The sequence below is a fragment of the Equus quagga genome, chromosome 13, assembly GCF_021613505.1.
Source record: "Equus quagga isolate Etosha38 chromosome 13, UCLA_HA_Equagga_1.0, whole genome shotgun sequence".
Classification (NCBI taxonomy): Eukaryota; Metazoa; Chordata; class Mammalia; order Perissodactyla; family Equidae; genus Equus; species Equus quagga.
In genome coordinates this window covers 61,089,272-61,101,537 of record NC_060279.1, presented here as the reverse complement: position 1 = coordinate 61,101,537, position 12,266 = coordinate 61,089,272, and the positions used below count along the sequence as shown (strand labels likewise).

General features: G+C 56.2%; 1 protein-coding gene across 1 annotated transcript; it reads right to left on the bottom strand.

Annotated features, from left to right (window-relative positions):
- Positions 1 to 3,157: 3,157 nt before the first annotated feature.
- On the bottom strand, positions 3,158 to 12,005 carry BEAN1 (brain expressed associated with NEDD4 1). Its single transcript, XM_046682041.1, has 4 exons — positions 11,993 to 12,005; positions 11,677 to 11,937; positions 4,805 to 4,955; positions 3,158 to 3,733 (listed from the first exon to the last, which is right to left on the bottom strand). The coding sequence occupies exons 1-4, from the start codon at positions 12,003 to 12,005 to the stop codon at positions 3,394 to 3,396; spliced, it is 765 nt and encodes a 254-aa protein (XP_046537997.1). The 3' UTR covers positions 3,158 to 3,393.
- Positions 12,006 to 12,266: the final 261 nt, after the last annotated feature.

Genomic DNA, 12,266 nt, shown 5'->3' with positions numbered 1-12,266 from the left:
TGTGCTCCACAGTGTCTCTTGGAGTTGCCAGGGGGACAGAGCTCAGCTGCCCATGGTGGCGACCGGCTTGCCGGTACCCTGCATGGCCTTCCTTCCCTTCCTCGTTTCACTGCCCACTCCCTAGTGGTGCTCCTGGGGTCACTCCATCAACCCCCTGCGCCTCCATCCTGTCCCAGGGTCTGGTCCTGCCCCGCTCCTGTTCTCCATCCTGGGAATTCAGCTTCACCTCCCATTTCCTTGGGGCCCTGATGAGCCCTGGGCTGAGCCCCACCCCTCAGGCCCCTGGCAGAGAGAGGCCAGTCTCCTTGTAGGAGTGTGCAGAAGGACCTTGAATGTGGCACCATATATGCATACGCCACAGCATGTCACAGTGGACACAGGGTGTGTTGTGGATGGAGGAGGCAGGAAACGCCCAGCCCGACAGTCCCCTGGGCCAGAGGGATGTTGAGCCTGTTTGTTGTTGGAATCGAGTGTTGGCGTGGGGTGGTTCAGGTTGGGGTGAGCATGTGGCTGGACACCATCACCATGAAGGCTGCTACATTCGTTTCCAGTTGGTGGGGCCCCACAGCACGGAGGTGGCACCTGAGCCATGCACAGTGGTGCTTAGAAGGACAGAGGAGTGATTACTTTGCATATAGAGGGGGGGGCTTAGGTATTAGGCTGTGCCCAGAGAGAGATGCTGGGGGCAGGAGCAATTCCTGAAAGCAGGATGCTTGAATGGGTTAAACTTCATGGGACATGCCAAGGATGGAAGACAAACTCAGGACCCAAACAAGTTCTGTTTACAAATATGAGTGTCCGTGGGCAGATGGTTTGAAAGTGCGAGAAGGGAATCTGCTCATGCTTCAGGGGCCAGCTTGTTTGCTTTGAACAGTGGCAGCAGGCAGCCAGCAGGTGGCAGTGTGGGCTTGGAGTGGGGCTGGTGGGCGCAGAACCGTTGGGACCTGAGACTGGGGTGGCACCTTCCTTCAGGATCGCACCCCACTTTCAGGGCACCTGGGGCCTAGGACTATGCTAGCGGACCCCACTTGAGTTCTAGTGGGAGACAGAGTGACAAAGGAAGGGAACCAGCCTCTGTCAGCCAAGAGATCAACAACGAAAGCCAAGGTCTTATGGAAAGCAGAGAAAGGAAGAGGAGAATTTCTGCAGAGGGGGAGAAAACAACTCATTTCAGTCTAATTTACAAATTTCCCTCTTTCCCGGTAGTCAAAGCCTTCAGGATGCTGAAAGCCAGCTGCTGTCAAAGTAACACGTGCAGACCCCGCTGCTCCTGGAGTCAAGTCTTGTTTATGGCGACATTGACACTGGCCAGGTCTAAGAGAAATGATGCCATGTTTCAGCGAGGCTGAAAAGAAAGTAATTCGGTAAATCACTGACTACTCAAATAGCCAGTCAACAGGAACACGAGGAGGTGCCAATGGCTGCTCATTCTGAGAGAAGCAACATCTTTTCAGTTTGCTATTTACTGTTATGGCAGGGGCCCCGCCTGCCCCCCCCCAGCACACTCCTTGATAACTTACTTCTTGCAACATTTTTTATTGATATATTTATTTTGAACACAGAAAAGATACATAGTTGCTTATTTAGCGCTTAATCTAGGAACAAGAAAAGCTGTTCAGCTCCATCCCTCAAACACTGATGAGCAGGTAGGGATTTTTATCTTTTTTCCCAGCACTCACTAGGGTTGCAGAAGCAGGATGCGTTTCTTAAAAGACTCTCATCCCTGGAGTGCATTTTAAAGGCTATACAGTACAACAGACAGATAATTTTTTGCCTAGAAAACAGTACACCACAAAGGTGGACAGAACTGCTTGTAAACAAGGTCTCTCCCCTGGGTAGAGTCAGGGGCTCCAGGATACTACAGAACCTCTGGGTGGATTCCTTTCAGTTCTGCACCAGAAGAAATTCTATTTCTACAGAAAATAAAATTCACAATTGCCATCCTTGCCACCCCTCTTCTTAGGAAAGGAATTACTGAATTGTCTTAGCCCTTCACTGGAGGAATTGAAATGTGGAGGAGAGGATGGATGGTGGTGCTGTCCTTTAAGGAGGGGCCAGGGAAAGAGGCAAGTTGGCCTTGAGGACTCCGCTCTCTGCTGCTGGAGATGCTGGCGGGGAAATTCCTCAAAGATGCTTCGCCGCCACCCTCCGGCAGGCTGGGTCTTCAGGAATCAGCTCTGTTACCTGCATGGCCTCTGACGGAAACTGCTGGGATTCCTGGGCCAGGACAGGATCTCAGCCTCTCTACAACCAGGCAACCCCACCCATCCCCTTCTGTAGTGCCCCTGGCAGTGAAGCCCAGATATAACCACTGGTCCTCTCCTGGTGGCAGGGTGCTATAATGGGACTCACATCCCCTTTCTTTTGTCTCTACAGACACCCAGGAAGGCAGGGCCACAACACACTGGCTCACAATTCCAAACTATGAGCCACCACCTGGAGGACACACTGGCTTCTGGGGTCTGGCTCCAGCCCATTCACGCTCAGGCCTTAATGGTCAGCTGGGCACATACTTAGCAAGGGGCCGCTTGTCTCCCTCAGAGCGTGTCCAGACAGCTCTCATCTTTGAAGACCCTCAGTCCTGGGCAGTGGTTGCAGTGACATGGGGAAAGCTATAACCCGCCACCCCCACTCCAAATACCCACCAAGAGCCCTGTTCATCACCTGTGGCTTGGGGTGGGGGCTTCTGAGATAACTCCACTAGCACCACCAGACTGAGGGCACTGGGTTGGGGGGAAGGGGCAAGGTAGGCTGCGAGGGCCTCCAGGTCATGCCTGAGCCCCCAGACCCGTGTCCCTCACCCCATAAGTGGCAGGGTGGTGATGTTGTGGCTCGTCTGCCCTGGAATTGAGAGATAGGTGCAGCGCACAGCTGAACCTCACTGAGCCCTGTCCCAAAAGCAGGAGGACAAGCTGGTCCTGGGGAGGGGTTGGGGCAGGCAGCTGACCTGGGATGGTCGAGCAGTTTCTGGAGGCAGAATCAGAGTTTGGGCACAGCCTGCCAGGTGAGGGCAGGGGCAAACAGGCCCGGGGAGAGGGAAAAGCGAGCCCCGGTCCCTTCTCCACCTCTCTTCTCCCAGTGTTGTCTGCAGAGGCAGAACTGACAGGCTGGGGAGGAGACGGGAGGTCGGGAGAGCTTCATTTTTAATGAAACCTTCACAGATGGGTTTGTGTGGGTGTATGGGGCTGTGTGTGTGCTGCACATGTGTGGGGCATGTCTGGGTGTGTGTGTGTGCACATGGGTATGCCAGTGTATATGTCTGTGTGTGTACCAGTTGTGTATATATGTGTGCGTGTGGGAGTGCTGTGTGTGCACATGTCGTGTGTGCCCCTGTGTGCCTGAAGAATGTGATTCAGCCCCTAGGGGCTGGCAGGACCTGGCCGCTTGGGACACTCACATAACCCTCTCTGGGCCCGAGGCCAGGGACCGAGTTGGGGCAAGTGACCCCTGGGGGCTCCTTGGCCCTGGTTCTGGTCCCGGCAACGGCAGCAGGCCCGATGGGGGGCTGGTACCACACACTGCCTCATAAGGGGGCAGGGTGTCCATGGAGATGGTGCGGAGGCCACTCTGACCCCGGGCCCTTTGCGCCTGCTGGTGTCGGCCAGAGCTGTGGCCGCTGCCTTCGTCGAGGGCGCTGTCCAGCGCAGGGCAGGAGTCGGTCAGCGAGTAGGGCGGCGGTGAATCCGTGGGGATGTAGAGCTGGGTGGCCCCTGGCCCCACACACTCCTCGTACCTAGAAGAGAAGAGGCTCCCTCAGGGCTCTGTGGAACCTCGCCTCAGGGGCAGGTGTGGGGTCTCTACCCCAGGGCCAGGGCCTCTCCGCAGTGACAAGCTGCCCTGTAGTGGACCAGGCCAGGCCTTTGTCATGCTGGCTCCATGAAACCCCCCTCCTCCCCAGGGAGCGGCACCCCCGAACCACTGAGACCTGGATTCTGGTCCTGACTCAGCCCCAACGTTCCATGTGAACTTGAGTGAGTAAGTCACTGAATGGCGGGTCCCAGATTGCTTAGCACAACAGCAGCCACTGCTGAAGGAGCATCTCCCAGGCTGGGCACCGAGGCTGTGTATGCAGGTGAGAGCAACCTCAGGCTGCCAGACACCCCTTGGTCTCAAGTCACCTTGAAGCGGCCCTTCCAGGTGTGGGAGGGAATCCCTGGGGCCCTTCTGAACCCACAGCTGCAGGACAAAAAAGCATCCACCGGCCCAGGAGAGGGCGGACTGCATGGCCCCTGCCAGTGCCCCTGGGAGTGGGGGTAATGGGAAAAGGGAGATGGGGAGGGTGTGGCCGTTTGTGGGGTTGGAGGGGTCTCCAGGGAGGGAAGTGATGGAGGCCCTGACCCCTCTTCTTGTTTTGAGTACTAACTGGTGGGGGATCTACCTGAGGTGGCTGTCAGGAGAGGACTCAAAGGCCCCTCAGAGGAGAATTCCCCAATGGGACAGGACCGCCTGGGGGTCGTGAGGGCAGTTTGGACACAATGACCCCTGTCCCAGTGGATGTGATTTGGGCTTTGGGAGCACATGGTAAGGAGCTGGGGCCTGGACCCTCCACCCCATCATTTCACCCAAGCCTGAAGGAGCTGAGCTTACCTCTTCCTTTCTGTGTCTCATGGTGACATCTGCTGAGTCATACCCTGTCTCACGGGGACCTGCCTGGTCAGGAGGGTGAGGAGACGGCCACGCCCACTGAGCAGATGTTTTCTGCCTGACACCATTTGCTGGAGGTGTTGCTGATTCGCAGGGGGCATAAGGATTCGTGCCCAGAACCCCGCCTCTCATGCCCTCCTCCCCTACGTGGCCTCCTTACCCCGGTGGAGAATCTGGGTACAGCTCTCGGAGCACAGTGGCATCCACGTCCCCATCAGAGCTGACGTCCAAGGGTGGGGGCCAGTCCTCGGCCGGGCTGCAGGCGTAGTGCATCCTGCGGCTCGAGCGGCTGTAGATGTGCCCGTCAGACACTGCAGGGAACACACACTCAGCCTGGGCCTCCAGCTGGCGCCAGGGAAGATCCGCTCAGGTCTACCTGAGGCCACCGAGACTCTTCTCTCCAACTCACCATCCCGCCCCACACCAAGCACAGCTGCCTTCATCCCCTCAGCGACAGCCCCAGAATGTGAGAGTTAGCACTGTACTGGGCATGGGGTCACACAAGCAGAGCTGGCCCTGCCCTGTTGGGGCTCCCAGGATGGTGGGCATCCTGTCCTGGGGACAGCCTAGTAATGAGCAGTGTGTAGCAGTGTGTCACGAGCTTTGACAAAGGTAGTACTAGGGCTGTGGGAACAGAGATGGGCCTGATCCAACCTGGAGGACTTCTTGGAGGAGGGGCTCTCAGAGCTGAGTCTTCTCTAGGAATTAGCCAGGGGCAGAGGGGCAGGTGGGGCAAAGGGAACAGAACAGCTTGAGCCAAGGAGGGAGATGAGAAAGAAGAGTGTGGTGTGAATGGGAAGCTTTGAGCTGTGCAGGAGGGATGGGGCATGAGAAATGGGGAGGAGAGTGTCAGGGAATGAGGGCTGCAGAGGTCTCTGGGGTCAGGCCACCCTACTCCCTGCCCCCAACCACACACTATTGCCTGTAGGTATTCCAGGGAGGAAAGGGGCTTCTGTGATGAATTCTGGTCACTCCACATACTGCATTCTCTTCCTCCTGCCTTCCTTTCTTTTTTTTTTTTTTCACCACATATTAGCAAAACAAAGGCTCTGAAAAGTCCTGCAGCTGAGAAACACATTTAATTGGACTGTGCAGCATTTGACCACAGGATCTTATTTTCTTAGACCTAGTAACACTGCTTAGGCAATGTTGAGAGCACAATCTTCTCATTCTACAGCTAAGGTTCAGAGAGGCTCAGTGACTTGCCAGAGGCCACACAGCAAATTATTGGTAGGGTCAGAGGGTAGCCGGATGTCCTGGCTCCTCACCCTGTAAGCTCTCCACCTCCCAGTTTCTGACAGGTCTAGAAGCAGCTGGGGGACAGTGGGAGCTGCAAAGATGGCTGAGACACGAGGTCTCCCCGACCTCAACGGGGCCCCGGTGGCTCCACCCCTCAGAGGGTGGGGCTCAGCATCAGGGGCGGGGCTCACGACCTCTCTTTGAGGTCAGCAGCACTGTGGCCATGCCCATTCCACACTAAGCCGCTGAGGCTCGGGGTCACAAGCCTGGTAAAGTGTGGGGCTGGAATTCACGCACAGTCTGAATAACGCCAAGGACTGCTCTTTTCACTCCCCTAATCTTTTCCCCTCTCTTGATACAACGGTGAGTGGAAGAATCTGGATACAAAACGATCTGCAGCTATAATCCCAGGGTTATCTATGGACATCGAGAAAGCTCTCAGAAGAAAATATTCCAAACACATTAACAGCGGCTCTGGCTGGATGATGGCTCTTATTTTCTTCTTTATATTTTCTGTATTTTAAAGATTTTTCACAGTGAACACATATCACTTTTCTACTAGAAAAAAGGACCCCAATAACAGATGCCGTAAAAAGGAGCGAGCTGAAAGAAGATTGGTTTCCCTTTAGGGCACCTGCTGAAGGATGAGAATTTTGGGACAAACTTGGGGAAGAGACTCAGGGAAGAGGAAGGCAGGGAAGGACAGGGTGAGGACACAGTTGAGCGGGGGTGCTGGGTTTGGGGCTGGGTCTGTCCCTGCCAGCATGGCTGGGGGGGTCCCACCCATGGTGCAGGGGGCTGTGGCTGTTCAAACCCCGGAAAGCAAGGCTGTTTCCTGGCCAGGGGCGGGTGGCCCTGGTGGGCGGGCCTGAGAGCTGACAGGGCCCGACCACACCGCTGTTCACCTCTCTCCTCGGGCTGCTTCTCTTGGGCCTCTCAGAGGCTGACCACCTTAGAGAAACTGAGGCTGCCCTGAGATGCTCACCTAGGTCAGACCCCAATCTTGAGATGACCCAGGTCAGTCCCAGACTCCAGCTGGGCAGAGCTCCTGAGCAACAGCTGGAAAGAACTCCCCACCCTCCCCCATGTGAACTCCCCAAATTCCTTTCTCAGGCCGTCTCTTTCCCTGATTTCCACGTCAGCACAGACCCGAATGGTCCAGGACTCCAGAAGCCCCCCTTTCCACCTCATGGAGGGTGAAATCGTCCTATCCCCTCTTTACCAAAATGAAGAAACACCTCGGTTCATTATTTAACCCCAATCCAAGACTAACATCCCTTGACAGGCCCCAGAGAGGGGGAGGAGGAACCTGCAGCCATGAGCACCTGCTCCATCCCCACGACCCCCTTCACCCTCACAAGAAATGGAGAGGCAAGTCACTTGCTCTAAAGCCCCAGCAAGTGGAAGAGACGAGACCAGATCTGTCTCCTAAAGCTCAGGATCTTCCCATCTTACAGAAGCAGAATTTCACTCACTCATTCCTTCACTCACTCATTCCTTCACTCACTCATTCCTTCACTCACTCGTTCCCTCATTCTCAAACACTGCAGGGGCTCCTCTCTCCAGCCAGACTGCAGAAGGGCCCTATGTGCAGGCAGAGGAGGCCCGACTTTGTGCTGAGGGCAGCAGGGAGCCACGGAGGGGTGCTGAGCAGAGGATGGAAGTGGCCACCATCGAGTCACTTTGGTTGCCTGTGGCCCGGGGAGCAGATTTTCTCCCGGGGGAGAGATAATGAAAATAGTTAACATCTATTGAGCACTTACTCATAAGCCGGATACTGTGCTAACCGAGTCCTCACAACTTTTTGGGGTGGGTCCCTGTGTACCCATTTTATAGATGACTCACCTGAGATCCAGGGAGGTTAAGCAACTCTCCCGAGGTGGCACAGTAAGAAGGAGAAGATGAAGGCCGTTTGGGCACTGTGGGTCGGGGGTGCCTGCGGGACCTCAGGGGGGATGTGGGGACGTCTGGGCCAGGATGATGGGTGGGGCCTGAGGCTGGCAGTGGACGAGATGGAGCAGGTGCAGAGAGAGGACCAGGGCCAAGGGTTGGGCTCTGAGGGACCTTGATATTTCTCTCCTCAGAGAACACAAATCCACAAAAAAGTCTGAGGAGGAGCAGCCAGAGCAGTGGGAGAGAGCCCGGGGAAGGTCATGTGTGAAGGTCACGTGAGAAGGACCCTGTGCCGACAGGTCACTCCTTGCTGGGGCTCTGCCGCTGTGTGTCCTCCCCACAGCTGCACACAGTGCATTTTCCCTCTTCCCTGGCATCTTTCCAAGGCTCCTAGCAGCCCCTGTGCACCCTCCCGAAGGCTGGAGGAAGCTGTGGGGGGCACTAGCGCCTCCATCATCACCGAGACCCCAGGGACATGGCAAAGTCGGAGCTGAGAACAGAGGTGGCGCGGGAGGTGGGAACCCCACAGAGGGGTCCCCACGGCAACAGGGAGGCAGGGCTGCTGCGAGTCAGCGTGGGGTAGCAAACGCCTGACCCCAGACGTGGCCTGGCTGTGACCTGCTGTCACCCTGCTGTCCACCCGAGGAGAGAGGTGAACAGCGGTGTGGTTGGGCCCTGTCAGCTCTCAGGCCCGCCCACCAGGGCCACCCGCCCCTGGCCAGGAAACAGCCTTGCTTTCCGGGGTTTGAACAGCCACAGCCCCCTGCACCATGGGTGGGACCCCCCCCTGGCCATGCTGGCAGGGACAGACCCAGCCCCGGAGGTCAGGGCCAGGACCTTGCTCATGTGGCACTGGCCCTGTGACCCCATCACAGACTAAGGAGGGACTGGCCTGCCCCCAGGCCCATCTCTTTCCTCAAGGCCAAGGTCACCCTCCCAGACCTCAGCTTGGGAACTCCCGTGGGCCCCCCTGCCATGCTCTAAGTGTCAGGCTCCAACTTCGGGACTTACAGGCCATTCAGCAAGTCACCTCAGTTTCCCAGTCTTTAAAATGGGCTGACATGGCTCTTGCTGTGAGGATGGAACGAACTGGTTCCTTCCGTCGCCCATGGAGCATCTTCTCTGGGCTAAGTCCTGGGCTGTGGGCCGGCGGTGGGAGAGCTACACACAGGCCCTGCTTTCACTGTTGCAACACAGCCATCCCGTGACAGGGGCACTGACAGAGGTGGGGGTACAATGCCAAGGAAGACCAAGAGGGGGGATTCAACCCTGTCTGGGAGGGCTGAGAAGGGGCTGGAGAAGCTCCCCAAAGGAGGTGGCATCTGAGCTGGGCCTGGAAAGAAAACAGGCTTCTGTTGGTTGGGGAAGTATGGGGAATGGCATTCTGGGCATAGGGAAGAGCATATGCAAAGGTGCAGAGGCGGGAAGAAGCATGAAGGAGGTGCTAGGGAAGAAGCAAGAGTGGAGGGAAAAGGGTCAGGCTATGTGAGGTGGGTAGGCTGGCCATCCTGGGCCTGCCCGGAACCATCCTGAGGGTGGTACCTGGCTCCTTGTTGGGGTGCGCATGCTCTGGGCAGGAGCTTGTGTTCCCCGGACAGGCCACGCCTGGTCTGGGCAGTGCTCCTGGCTTGTCTGTCTTCTTAGGGAGCTCTTGGCTTCTGGGGAGACCTGAGGGGACTGTGCTGGCTGAGCTTCTAACATCTGTTTTATTAATGCTGACCTTTCTCTTCAATCTTTGTCGTTGGGCAGTGAGGGCAGACCACTAACTTGCTGCATCTTTCTTCTCTTGTGGCCACTTGTCCCCCTGCCGTGGTGACCTCTCTCTCTGTGTCTTGTTCAGAGGCCCAGCTTCCTGCTCTTTTAGTTCTTCTAGCAGCTTTCCCAGAGGAGCAACATCTGAGTCTGATGGCCCCTAGGCCTTGAGTGTATCTGCTGGACACTGCCCTGAGCCCACGGGTGGCTCCTGCTGCTTTCCCCGACACCTTCAACCGCACTGAGGGTGTGAGCGCCAAGTCCCTCCGAGGCAGTGCTGTACAGTGGTCAGACTGTGGGACCCAGGACGGGCTGCCTGGACTCAATCCAGGATCTGCCCAGCTAGGTGACCCCAGGCAGGTTCCTTAACCACCCTGCTATGACCTGAATGTTTGTATCCCCCAGATTCATATATTGAAATCTGAACCCCGACAGTGACGGTATTAAAGTGAGGCCTTTGAGAGGTGATTCGATCATGAGGGTGGAGCCCTCATGACTGGAATTAGTGCCTTTATAAAAGAGACATAATTTATAATTAAAAGGGGGACCACAAAGGTAGCTTGTCCCTTCCCCACGTGAGGACACGGTGAGAAAGCTCGTCTATGAGCCAGAAAGCGGGCCCTCACCAGACACTGCATCTGCAGGTGCCTTGATCTTGGAGTCCCAGCCTCCAGAACTGAGAAATACATTTCTCTTGTTTACAAGACACCCCATTTATCATATTTTTGTTATAGCAGCCTGAATGGACTAAGACACACCCCAGCCTCAATTTCTTGATCTGTAAATTGGGAAGGTAGTGGAAGCCATCTCGAGGACCACTGTGAGGATTAAATGAGACTTTATGCACGAAAAGTGCCAGGCGTGCAGTTACCCATCGGCAATTGCTACGGCTTCTGTCACTAGCTTCTGATATCCCTTAATCGCTAAAAGGTGGCACCCTCCTTAACCAGTTAACTCGGTGAGGAAAGGGAGAGGACACACCACAAACCTGGTAGTTGAGCAGGGTGTGTGTGGGGGGCTGTGTATTTGAGGCCTCCCAAGGTCTGGGCTGATCAGACCCAATTTAACCTGTTTTAAACTTTTTCTTTTCTTTTTTTCTCCCAAGCCCCTCCTGTCCTGTAGGAGGAAAGACCCTCAGGCCCGCCTGGCTGTGCAGCCTCCATCTCATTCGCTCTGCATTGTGAATGGTGGCCTCGGGGTCAGGCCACTCCATAGACCTGCCTTCCTCTCCCTGACTCTGGGCAGAGGCCCCGCCGGGCCTCAGTGCAGGCTTTTTCCTGCCATTGACAACAGTCTGTGAGTTGAATGGAGTGGAGTTCCTGCCTGCTGCTTTTAGACAACTGGCCCGGTCAAGAATGAGACGAGGTTAGGTGGCTGCATTCTGTAGGAAGTTCCGGCCAGATGGACACTTCTGGGACTGGTCAGCCCAAGAATAGCCACCAGCTCTGTGTAAGGGTGATTCCTGTAACTGGGAAACGCTCACAGCAGTTCTGTTTGCACTTTGCAGGCTCTTTGGGGACAGACTCATTCACTCATCACTCGTTCCATCCACTTGTCCATATGCCTACTCATCCCATACAACGCCCACCTATCCACCCTCTACCCTCCCATCTACCCATCTTTCCATCAGTTCACCCACATCCCATCCAATCCACATATCTAGCCACCCCCATCCATCCATTCCTCCACCTCTCCATCCTTCCATCTACCCATTTAGCCATCCATCCCTCATCCCAGCCACTCATCCATCTCTCCATCCATCCAGTGATCTATCCACTCACTCATCCCACCCAATCCCCCCATTTAATCCCCCCACCTATCCTTCTCCTCATTCCCCTACCAGTCTATCCTCCCATCTCACTCACTCATCCCTCTCTCTATCCATCCCTTCATCTAGGCACCAACTGGACCAGCAGTGGCCGGGGCTGAGCCCTCTGCCCTTAAGCCTTACCTTTGGCAGACAACTGGGCTTCTCAAGCCACTGAGAACAGGATGGTAAGCACCTCGGAGCTCTTCCTGAGCACCCAAGACCTCCAGGATGCGTTCCCTGACCACCCTGCTCCACCCACGGCAGGCTGCCCCCTCCCTGTGCCTCCTGGGTGACAGTCCCAGTTGGACGGAGTCCTGGGGCCCAGGGCAGCAGCTCACCGTAGCTGTGCTCGTACTCTCGATGGCGGTGGCGGCGGCGGCGATGGTGGTGGTGGTGGCGGCGGTGGTGACGGTGGTGGTGTCGCTGGAGCCGGGCCTGCCTGTCCCTGCGGATGCTGCCCACTATGATGGTGATGCAGGAGAGGATGATGACCACACCTATGACCGCACTGGCCACCAGCACAGGGGACACGAGCAGATGGCTGTGCTCCGAGCTCTCTGAGAATGTGGGGTAGAAGTAGCTGGTGCGGTTGTATCGAGCTACTGAGGACAGAGAGAGTGGACAGTGAGCGGGAGCACAAACCCTGCCACACACCTTCCTCCTCCATCCCTGCTGCCCTGCGAGGTATTTATCCCTACAGAGATAGAGGACAGTCCGGGGTCAGGCCCATGGACTCTATCCTGGCTGCTCCTGCCAGGGAGGAGATCGGCCCCTTGCTCCACTGCCTGCAGGAGCCTCTGCTAGTGGGGGCTGCCTTCTCCTCCTCTCCTCTAAGGCCTGGGAGCTCAACTAACTCACAGATAGGAAAAGGGGAGCTCCGAGAGGGCAATGGACTTGCCCAAGATCACACAGCAAATTAGTGGCAGAG

Coding starts and splice junctions, on each gene's coding strand:
- BEAN1 (XM_046682041.1), bottom strand. Junction 4,956..11,676: donor AGAGTACGAGCACAGCTACG/GTGAGCTGCTGC, acceptor TGTTCCCTGCAG/TGTCTGACGGGCACATCTAC. Junction 3,734..4,804: donor TACCCAGATTCTCCACCGGG/GTAAGGAGGCCA, acceptor CTTCTCTTCTAG/GTACGAGGAGTGTGTGGGGC.